The sequence below is a fragment of the Sciurus vulgaris genome, assembly GCF_902686455.1.
Source record: "Sciurus vulgaris genome assembly, chromosome: 10".
In the NCBI taxonomy this organism is placed as follows: Eukaryota; Metazoa; Chordata; class Mammalia; order Rodentia; family Sciuridae; genus Sciurus; species Sciurus vulgaris.
Window position 1 is genome coordinate 56,111,357 of NC_136470.1, and position 12,235 is coordinate 56,123,591.

The window sequence follows — 12,235 nt, forward strand, 5'->3', positions numbered from 1 at the left end:
CTGTAGCCGGTGGACCATGAGGGATTCCAGGAGGTGATCTGATTTATTTATTTTGGCACTATGGATTAAACCCAGGGGCACTTAAACACTGAGCTACGTCACCAGAAATTTTGTTATTTTTATTTAGAGACAGTGTCTGGCTAAGTTGCTTATAGCCTCACCAAATTGCTGAGGTTGGTTTTGAAACTGTGATCTTCCTGCCTCATCCCAACATTGTTGGGATTATAGGCATATGCCATCATGCCCTGCTACTTGTTATTTTAATGGAAATCAAAAGAACACAATTCTTTTACTGATCCTGTAGAGGGAGAAAATTTTGTTTCGTGGATATTCAGATTCCATCTTTTGCAATTCTGAACTATTCTTAATCCCACATCATTCCCCTCCCTGGAGAACATCTTACCTGTACTCTTATGTCTGCCTATCTTGATACCATCCCCAAATCAATCTGTAGAACATTCACCCTGGTTTCCTAAACCAAAAGTCACCTAGGTATTCTGTATTATTTTGCCTCCATTCATTGCCTATGAATTCCATAGGAAAGGGCGTACCCTGAATCCTTGGGCTTATTTGCAGTTCTGTTTCTTCATCAGGGCTCTGTATTCCTTAGTGTATGTTATTCTTTCTTTTATCTTTTTTCCCAATATTTTTGTAGGTTTGAAATATCAAGTAAAATTTTAGCCACAAGAATATTCTCCTCTTTTCCTTTCCTTGTTTTGTTTTTAAGAATCTAAATTCTGGGGATCCCTCTCTTGTGGAAGCCCTACTTCCTCTCTGTTCAAAGAAAGAAATAAACTGTCATTTTACTCTTCAAACAAAGATTCTAAATCGTGTTATTTGATCCTTTTTCAATTGTGAGACGGGTAAAGTCTTTAGATATTATAAATGACAGTGATTTATAAATTTTAACTCTGATTGTGTCTTTTCCTCCTAGGCTTTCTGGTGGAGTTTTTGCTGCTATTGATGGGTCTCTGGGAAAGAAGGTAGCAACATTTTTGTATATCTCGACATTATAGCTACTTTCAGTTAGGAGAAAACCAAGATAAAGCTAACCATGACCAATAGAAATATATTTTGAAAGTTGTATATGTTGTAGGAATACATCTATATAGTTTTATTATCATTCTCACTTTAGGATGAACAAAGAAGGAATTATGTCATGAATGAGCAAATATTAAAAAAATATTTTCCCATGGTGCTGTAAAAGGAGGATGAGTTCCTGGCACTGGACTGATCCTAGAATGGTAAATCCATTGCAAATCAATCTAAAAAATATTTAGGGTGTGTGTGGTATAAAAATAGTGTGTATGTAAAAATACTTCTTTTTTGTCAGTTATGCTCTCACTACATATAACATATGTTATTATAAATTATTAACTGGTCGGTGTTGGTTATTCTCTAAGAGAATGAACAAAACCATTGTTTTTATTCAATTCTATTTCCATTATAGATTGCCATCAAATGGATGAACTTACAAAGAGAGCCATGGAAGGAACTGATGGTTAATGAGATCTGGGTGATGAAGGAATTAAGGAATCCAAATAGAGTAAATTTCATAGACAGGTAAATATGTTTGAGGTTCTTTTAAACACTGGGATAAAAATGTGGAAATTTGTAATCTTATAGTTTGATCGAGGTTGGCTACTTCAAAGTGCCAATATTGAGAAGTAAACTTAAGGGAGAAAGAGAACAGGTAAAAATAGCATATTCCAGGTGAGATGGTGCTTTTGTGACAAGGACATTACTTGGTAAGTGAGAGAAGGTAGGTAAATAAAGGATATTGCTGATGGTGTGAATATTCATTTCAAATGATCAGGAGCAGAAACATTAAGGAATAGTCAACTGGGATTCATGTCTTAACCCAGAGAGGTGACTAGCACACAATTTTGAAACTTTTAGGTCAGTTTTATTTCAAATGTTGTTCTTCATGGACAAATTGTATATGTCTATCAAAAGATCCTGTAGGCTGAGTGCAGTGATGCATACCTGTAATCCCAGTGGCTGGGAAGGCTGAGGCAAGAGGATCATGAATTCAAAGCCAGCTTCAATAAGAAAGCAAGGTGCTAAGGAAATCAGGGAGATCCTGTCTCTAAATGAAATTCAAAATGGAGCTGGGGATGTTTCTCAGTGTTCCAATTCTCCTGAGTTCAATCTCTGGTATGCGCCCTGCTCAAACAAAATTCATGTAAATTAGAAATTGATATTTACAAACAATAAAAGACAGAATGGAAAGTAAGTACATTATTCAATGTTTTTACAAAGTGTTCATATTTATGAACAAAAGTTGGCCAGTAAATAATGATACTAGTGGTTGTATTAAACGGTAATACGTTATTTTCTTCCACTTATCAAATTGTTTAGGATGGAGAAATAATAAAATATTTTGAAACTTTAGCTCTTAATATGGGGACTGCATTCATAGAAATAAACTTTTAATGTACACTTTTCTTCAAATAATATTTTATGTCAGCTAGGAATGCTGGTTAAGATCAGAAATATTTTTGGAATACATAGAACTTGACTTCAGATGCTGATTCTTTCACTTATGTGACCTTAGATGAGCTATTTAACTTTCAAGCCTCTATCTCTGTATCTGCAAAAGAAGACCAATAATTACTATGTGATAGGATACGTGTGGTTGGGAACCTCCTATGTATACACCTTAACAATTTTTATGGGCAAACTATGATGTAAAAATCATAATGAATATCACAATGAACCCTGGGTACTTGTTTGGGCTGTTACATAATAACTTTCTAGTTTTCTTCTTTGATCTCCAAGTATCAGTTCTCTAGTGTTCTTATGGTGCTTAACATTGGAACTCTTGAACATAGAGAGTGTCAGATATTTAGAAAAATAAACATTTGAATATGCTTTTCATGGTCTATTTTTAGTTACCTGTTAGGAGATGATTTGTTTGTAGTCATGGAGTCCCTCTCTGGTGGGCCACTTATTTTTGTTGTCACAGAAACACATATGGAGGAAGCACAGATTTCTGCTGTGTGCAGAGAGGTACATTTTCTTTATTTTGGATAAGGTAGGGTGATGTGTGGTTAGCAAGAGATGAATAATCAAAAGTTTTGTGCACAGGCCATTTTTATTGTACACATTCTCTGCAAGGTATCTCATATTGTCTTATCTCAAATGAGAATTTGAGTGTTTTATGTGTAGGATACCTTGGACATGAGGAATAGACCCGTATTTATTTTTTTGTGGTCCTGGGAATTGGAAGTAGAGGCTCTCTACCACTGAGCTACATCCCCAGCCCTTTTTATCTTTTTCTATTTGAGACAGACTCTATAGTTGCCTAGGCTGGTGTGGAATTTGTAATCCTCCTACCTCTACCTGTGTTGGTGCTGGGATTACAAGCATGCCTGGTTAAGGCCTTTGAAGAACTAATTTCACAGGCCAATCTCATTGTAGACACCACAATAGTTTACTATCCAGACAGGGCAAATTGAGAATAAATGGGGGTGCTATTAAAAATATGCCACACAGTCAGGTGTGGTGGTACATGCCTGTAATCCCAGTGACTCAGGAGGCTGAGGCAGGAGGATCACAAGTTCAAGACCTGCCTCAGCAAAGTAGCAAAGCCCTAAGCAACTTAGTGAGACTCTATCCCAAAACACAAACTAAAAATTGTTTTTGGTGTAAGTTTGTGGTAAAATCTCTCTGCGATACATTCCCAGTATCCCTTCCTTCATCTCACCTCCCCTCCCCCTTCAATATTGGAAACAAGAACTATCATAAACAATATAAGACACACGTTTTAATTTGATAGCATTGTGTCTGCTTCTGGCTCTATTGAGCTCACAGAAGGTGAAGAAATTGTTGTTTCCTTATATTTTTTAATGAATATCTAGTTGTACTGTTTGCTAATGTTAGTAGAATTTTCCAAATTGCCCAAGTCTTAGCCAGTGTTTCATCTGTCTGTAACTTTTTTCTACATAGAAGACTCAGGTTAATGGTTTGCTTATTGTCATGGAACCTGATACAGCTTGTCTTATGTCACAGGGATCACTGTCATAAGTGACAAAATTAGAAAATTTATGAGAGACTACTCTATAATTCATACTGAATTATAAAATATGTGCAATACCTAGTGAATTATTTTTATTAAGGTAATATTCTTTGATAATATAATTCTGAATTGTGTTCCACCTAATGTTTAAAGGAAGAAATCAGAACTCTTTCTTAGTTCTGAATATTGTGACCCTTAACAAAGTACATTTGATCCCTTAAAACCCAATCAAAATTTTACAAGAATTTTTCTGTTTATTCTTAATTTGTTTTCCTCATTTTTTTCATAGTTGATTTAAAATCAATTTTAGGAGTTGTTCTAATGGTATTTACTTGTGTCTTCTTGAATGTGCCAAAATATTTACATTGTGACAAGTTTATTTCTTCTTGGACCAGCAGTTTCCTGTGGCTTTGTTCGTTTCAAGAATCTGATTAAATGCCTGGTAAAATTAGTGTGATGATATCATTTATATCTTTTTTTTCTTTGTATTACACTAGAATATTTTGAATGGGATTTTTAGTAGTTAGAAATAATGTGCACTTTGTTGTTCTACTCAGATGGTAATAAGAATAAAAATACAACTACCTTATCCCAAATATATCTTTTATCCTTTAGTTTATATTCAGAAACTGTAGATCAAAAAAAATGTAAAATCTCATGTTATTTTCATATTTAAGGAAGGGAAAAATTTATTCCTACTTTTAAAAAAAATTTACTTATAAATGGACACAATAACATCATTCCATCTATTTTTCTTTAATTGTGGTGTTTTATTGTTTGTTTTTCTGTTTTGTTAGCTTCAGTTCTGGGCATCAGACCTAGGGTCTCAAACATGCTAGGCAAGTGCTCTACCACTGAGCTCTACCCCTAGCATATACTTTCATTAATGGTGTCAATTTGTGAATATAGGTTGACATAAAATCTGAATGCAACCAGACCATCCTCTTTAATACCTGCTTCTCTCAGGAGTTCACATTGGTTGGACTCCTTAGTCCCTCAGATTTCATGAGCAAATAACTGCAAGTTTATTCTCTAATATTGAAGGAATTTCTAAAGAATTTATTTTTATTTACCACGTACTGTGTAATATTAGGCATCTAAACCCGAAAAGGCCTAGAAGTTATATGGACTCATCCATCATTTTACAAGAGATCATTGAAGACTAAGTTTTAAAAATCCGTGGCACAGCCTGGAGCTGTAAATCAGGTTAGACTGTTTGCCTAGTACACACAATGCTCTGGGTTTGAGACTCAGCACTGAAAACAATAGAAAGAAAGAAAGAAGGAAATAAGGAAAAAAAGAAAGAAAGAAAAAAAGAAAGAAAGAAAGAAAAAAAGAAAAGAAGGAAGGAAGGATCAGTGATGATGTGATTGAGCTGGGCAACTGGCAGATATATGCAGAAGTACTTGCTGAGGACACACAAGGATCATTTGAGTCCATTCTGGCCAGCACAGAAAGGTCTCATCTAAAAAAAAAAAAAAAAATCAGTGGGAAAAAAGGACTAAGAAAGAGATTATCTAACAATTCCTCTAGATTGTTCAGCCTCTGAATATCAAGGTCCAGAAAAGAGGAAAGCAAGTTCACAATTCTGAGAAAGGTGCATAACAGGTAGTATTCAAGTCAGTAGACATTGAACAAGTAAATACTCTAGCAGTAGAGGTGAAGAACTTCACCCATCATCCCATGTCTGTTGTGACCCCACGTAATTAGTAAATAAGGAAATATAAACCAAAACCAGAAAACACCACCTTACACCTTATGTCAGACAATAATCAGTGCTGATGAGAATGTGGGAAAATTGGAATTCTAGGCCAGGCTCAGTGGTGCACACCTGTAATCCCAGGGACTTGGGAGGCTGAAGTAGGAGGATTGCAAGATTGAAGTGAAAGAAAGAAGGCTGTGGATGTAGCTTAGAGGTAGAACACTCCTGAGTTCAATTCCTAGTACTACAAAAATAAAAATGAAAAAAAAAAAAAAAACAAGATTGGAACCCTAATATATTGCTGGTGGGAATTTGAAATATTGTACTGCTTTAGAAACAATGACAGTTCCTTAGAAAGTTAATATTCAGTTACCACGTGACCTAGCAATTTCACTCCTAGTTATATATTCAAGAGAATGAAAAGTGTATGTCCATGGAGTAGGAGAGGTAGCTCAATTGTAGAGTACCCAGCATGCACAAGGCCCTGGGTTCAATCCATATACTGCAAAAGGAAAAAGGCAGCAATAGTACACGTGCACACAAAACTTGCACCAAGTGTCCATAGCAGTGTTGTATAGAAGAGCAAAAGGTGGCAACCATCCAATTTGCTGTCATTTGATAAAGAGCAGAATATTATTTGGCTGTAAAAGGGATGGAGGTACCGATGAGTGTACAACATTGACTCTTGAACATATTAGGCTAGCAAAAAAGCCAGACAACAAAGGAAATGGGATTTGGATATTGTTTCCTGAATGCTTTTTGCCCCATTGCCAAAGATTCCAGTTCAAGTAAGCAGTTATAATACTTTTCAGGTAATCAATTTAGAATACTTCTCAGAACAATTTTCCAAAGCCTCTAGTTTCTTACATTCATTAGCAAATATAAACTTTTGTATGTGAATTGTGCTAGGCAGTGTTTAAATTGCTGACTAGAGAATCAAGAAAAATTTCTACTGTTGTAGAACATACATTCTACTGGAAGGGGAGAAAGAATAAGAAAAATACAAATAATTCTTTAGGAATGGATGCTTGTTTAACTTTGATTATTTTAAATTTGTTCTAATGAGTTATATATGAGGATAGAAAGCATGCTCAATTCAAGATTGTTAAAAGAAAGAAGCCAACTGAGATGCCCTTACACAGAGGACTGGATAAAGCAATGGATGCTTTAAATGCTCTTCCTGGTAAGGAGAGAGAGAAACTGAGAGACAGAAAGTCAGTCAGGGGTTTGCTTTTAAAAGGGTGCTTTTGGAGGTCTTCATTAAGGTGACACGTGGACATGGGATGTAAGGAGTGATTATTATTTACCTAGAGAAGAGCATTTCCTGGTGCATTCAAAGATCTTTAAGGATTTCAGCAGAGTTACACTGCATTTAGCAAAAAATGTACAATAAGTTCGTCAGGGAAATGAGGCACTGTGTAGTGCTTTGTGAGGATTCTGACTTTTTATCTAAGATTGGAATTCTGACTTTTACTCTAATATGGGGAAACCATAGGAAAGTTCTTAGAAGAAGCATAAAATGGTCTCACTTCAATTTTAAGAGGCACACACTGGTCACTTTGTTCAGAAAAAATTCTCAAGGAAGGCAAAGGCAGAAGCAGGAAGACCAATTAGGCAGCTGTTGCAATAAAAGTCAGGCAAGAAATGACAGTGATGTAGACCTGGATGGAATCAAGGACGTGATAAAAAAAAAAAAATCATTAGATTCTGAATGTATTTTGAAAGGAGAGTCTATGTAAAAGAAGCATTGTGGACAGTTCCAGGAGATTACCCTAAGCAAGGTGAAGGATGAAATTGAAGTTTGCCTTAGTTGATACAGGAAGGACTGCAGGAGGACTGGAAGGGTGGGAGGTTATTTGTGAGGTCAGTGGTCAACATGTTAATGTACTTAGACATGTGAAGATTAGGATACCTAGTGAGATGGTCAAGTGGATATGTTGATGAGTGTGTGGGGTATGCAGGTCTGGGGTCCAGGGTAGAGGTACTAACTTGAGGCTCCTGAGCTACAGATATTTTCTAAAGTTGTAAGACAAGATGAGGACAAAAGGTCAAGTGGGTGTAGACAGACAAAAAGATAGCTGGCACCCTGACACAGGTTCATATCTAAGAGTTGAAGCAGACCAGCAAGGAGACTAAGAAGAAATAACTGGAAATACAAGTAAAACTAGATTAAGACATACTTTGAAATCCACAGGCAAAAATGACGGAGAGATCAACTTGAGAGAAACTACAGTTATTTCAATTAAGATGAGGACTGAGCCTTGATCTATTTGGATGTAAACTTGATGAATGAGGATATCTGCTTCCTATCAAAATAACGTAACATGGACCAGATTAACCCTCCTTGCCTGAATATCAAATAGAAGTCAGATTATATGAATCAGTGGTTTTCTAGACACTGTGTCAGACAATGAATGAAGGACAGCGATGTTTGAAAGTGAGTAACAACTGAAGTGAACCCTATGACAGTTTCCAGGCCATGTAGAGATTGTGATTATTGCTAAATGGTTATAAAATTCAAAGTTCAAAATATACAATGTAATTACATATTGTCAGAACAGAAAAGGCATCATTACAAACAGAAAGTACCTGAGAAATTAAACAGATCCATATGCTGCTGCAATTTACATCCTGAAGTGTGGAATGAAGATTAAATCAGAAACCGGGAAGGAAAGAATTAGTAAATGAGTTGAAGACCAAACTAAGGAAACTTCCTAAAATATGGTTCAGAAAGACAAAATTATTCAGAAAGCCTTATATGGTGCTAAAGATCATACAAAAGAGTATAGAACATGGTAGACAGATGCTAATTTAGCAAATGAAGTTGAAAGTAAATTAGAAGTAAGAAAAAGAATCTTAAAAATAGCTCGACAAAAAATGCAGACCATTTCAAAGGATAACAATAGGAGTACTCACCAAAAAATATCATTAATGGAAACCTGATGGCAGTAGATGAATATTTTTAAGTTATAATGCAATAGTGCCAGAAATATAAGATTACTGTTTTTTAATAGCCTTGACATATAAGTATGAAAAAGAATAAGGTGGACTTCAGGAGTGTTTATGTTAAAGTGTGTGCATAGATCAACACCCAGCACCTCAAGGAAAATCCAAAAACCTAAAGGACATGAACAAAATCAAGCCATTTCAAAAAACATGTTAAAGAAAGTGACACCAAAAATTTGTCATGAAGGAATTCCACCTCTGGATCTGATTCTCCCTTGGGAGAAGTCTGTGTCTGTCCTATCCTTTAAATCAAACTGTGTTTCCAGAGAAGAAATTCATTAAGAGACTTCAGAGAATGTGCTGTAGATAAAAATAAAATGAAATTTCAAAGGGAAATTCACATATAAGAAGAAGATGTATCTGTAGAACAAGTAAATATTTAAAGAATAGTTAGCTAAAAATAGTAATATTTTATTTGGATATAAAAAAAGATAAAACAAAAATACTCTAACTATGCATCAAAGATGATAACATGATTATTGGAGATGAAGTTTCCTTAAATCTTTGGAGGAGTTGTATGGAAATAACAAATGCATTATAATTTAAGGGGATAAACACAAACAGATTAGATGAATACAGAATATTTGAAACTCTAATAGGAGAACTGGAGCAGAAGAAGACAGTTTTCCTATTGTGATTTTTACAAATTTGTTGTATATTTTGGGTCAAACTTGTGTCTTTTTAAAAACAATGTCACCCCATCTGTGATTTGTCTTTATCTCTATATTATCTTTTTCTGCTCTCTCTTGATGATGTATCTGGATAGTAATTCTTAAAGTCAGGTATCAGTCTTCCAAATTTGTTCTTCTCAATGTTGCATTGTTTATTATGAGTCTTTTGTGTTTTCATACAGACTTTAGAATCACTTTGTCAGTATCCACAATGTAACTTACTAAGAACTTATTTGGATTGCATTGAGTCTATAAATTACATTGAGAAGAACTAAGATCTTGAAAAGTTTCAGTCTTCCTCTCCATGAAGATGGATCATCTCCCGATTTCTTTAGTTCTTGTTTGATTTTGTGGATCAGATTTTGTTTTTCTATTGTAGATCTTATATAGACTTTGAGAGGTTTATACCTAAGTATTTCATTTTGAGTGTGCTAATATGAATGGAATTGTGTTTAATTTTTATGTGGAGTTCAGGGTGAGAATAAATGTAAGCATAAATGCTGTGGAATGATGGAAAAAATGGGTGACTTGGTCTTAAAACTAGCTTCATTCTCTTTTCTGCCATTGACCTTGAGCAGTTTTTTTCTTGATATCTTGGCATCTTTGAGAAGACAACAGGATCAAAGTAAAGGCAAAGGCTTTAGTTTTTGGTATAATTATAATAAGATGAAAAATGCCATGCCTTTGGTGACAGTGGTTTTGAAGTATCCATTGTAATAGTTTAACTTTCCATCTAGAATGCCCATAAATGCATGGTTGCATTATTCATTAAAGTGTTCTCTTTATTACGCTAACATAAATTACATGTCATATTATGCTCTCACTTTCTAGTTCTTATGCTGTATACTGCTAAGTCAGTGAATTTGTGGACTTACAGAGTCGATGGACTCCATCAAATGCTCTTGAGGCATTGAGAACAGAAACAGATCTTTTGATTTGTCAGTAGGACAGCCACATCTGACCCTTGTCAAAGCAGTTTTGAAGGAGTGGGTGGTGGAGTCAGGAAGTGAAACTGAAGAAGTGTTAAATAGTAGTTTGTGCAAGGAGAACATACAGAAAAGCCACTTAGCTGTAAAGACCACAATAAAATAGAAGCCTGTAACAGGTGCACCATGAGGGATTCTGGGAGGTGAATTATTTATTTATTTTGGTACTCAGGATTAAACCGAGGTGCACTTAACCACTGAGCTACATCGCCAGACTTTTTGTTATTTATTTAGAGATGGGATCTGGCTAAGTTGTTTACAGCCTCATCAAATTGCTGAGGCTGATATTGAACTTGTGATCTTCCTGTCTCACCTCCTAAATTGGTGGGATTACAGGCATATACCACCATGCCCTGCTACTTGTATTGTTGTTTCCTTTAGTGGAAATGAAAAGAACACAATTTTTTTACTGATCCTGTAGAGAGAGAAAATTTGGTCATGTGGATATTCGGATTCAACCCTTTGCAATTCTGAACTCATCTTAATCCCACATCATTCCCTTCCCTGGAGAACATCCTACCAGTACTCTTGAATCTGCCTGTCTTTATAGCATCATCAAATCAATTTCTGGAACTTTTACCCTGGTTACTCAAATCAAAATCATCCTAGATTTACTGTATTATGTTGCCTCCTGGTGTTAGTGTAGCTTCTATTTTTATTTTATCATTGATACCTAAATTAACTTCAGTATGATCTGATAGAATTCAGGGTAATATCTCCATTCCTTTTGTTTTCACTGAGTTGCTTTGTGGCATAAGATGTGTTCTATTTTAGAGAAGGATCCCTGTGATGCCAAGAAGAAAGTGTATTTGCTCATTGATGGATGGAATATTCTATATATGTCTGTTAATTCTAAATTATTGATTGTATTATTTAATTCTGTACTTTCTGCATTTAGTGTTTTTTCAGAATATCCATCCAGTAATGAGAGGGGTATGTTAAATCCACCCATTGTTCTTGTTTGTCATCTATTTGATACTTGAAACTAAGAATGTGTTTTTAATATAGATAGATGAACCCTTTTGCAATATGGAATGTGCTCTTTTGTCCCTTTTGATTACCTTTGATTAAAGTTCACTCTTTCTTATATGAGGATAGAAACCCCTGCTCATTTACACAATCCATATGAATATACATTTTTTCCTATGATCTTACCTTCAATCTATGGATGTATTTGCCTATGAAGTGAGTTGCTTGGAGACAATATATTGTTGGGTCTATTTTTTTCATCCAATCTGTCATTCATTGTTTTTTGATTGATGAGTTTAGGCCATTAACATTCAAGGTTACTATTGAGATACAAGTTGTATTTCTGCTCATTTTGGTTTATTTCTTGTTTTTAATTTAACTTAATTTTTCCTTTTCTTGAAAATTCCTTTGGTGTCATTCTTTACTTTGCTGGTTTTCACTTTATTCTTTTTCATTTCATCTTCATGGAATATTTTTTGAGGGCATATTATAGTGCAGTATTTCTAGTAGTGAATTCTAACTTTTTTAAATCATGGAAAATTTTCATTTCATCTTCAAATCTAACGTTTAATTTTGCTGGATACAAAATTCCTGCTTACCATTCATTTTTTTTTGTTCAGAACTTGACATGTATCATTCCAAGACCTCCAAGATTTGAGAGTCTGGATTGAGATATGAGTTGAGGTTAGAAGTGGTTTCCCACAATATGTAATTTCATTATTTTTCTCATGGCCTCTGAGATTCTATGCTTACTCTATATATTACTCACTCTCATTATAACGTGACTTGATGTGGGTCAGTTATAATTTAGTACTTTTGGTGTCCTGAAAACCTCCTCTATTTAATGTTCCTTTTAATTTTTTAGGTTTCAGTAGTGTTC

At 34.9% G+C, this 12,235-nt stretch overlaps 1 protein-coding gene across 8 annotated transcripts in view; it reads left to right on the forward strand.

Annotated features, from left to right (window-relative positions):
- The first annotated feature begins 607 nt into the window (after positions 1-607).
- The window catches only part of LOC306670535 (uncharacterized protein), a 217,077-nt gene continuing 205,449 nt past the window's right edge, over positions 608-12,235 (forward strand). For all 8 annotated transcript variants that reach the window (XR_013766433.1, XR_013766434.1, XR_013766435.1 and 5 more), the window contains exons 1-2: positions 608-1,244; positions 1,451-1,563. Coding sequence is in view for 4 of the 8 variants with exons in the window: in XM_079155211.1 (XP_079011337.1) it covers positions 1,212-1,244; positions 1,451-1,563 (146 nt within the window). In the remaining 4 variants the exon portion in view is untranslated. The remainder of the gene's footprint in view (positions 1,245-1,450; positions 1,564-12,235) is intronic.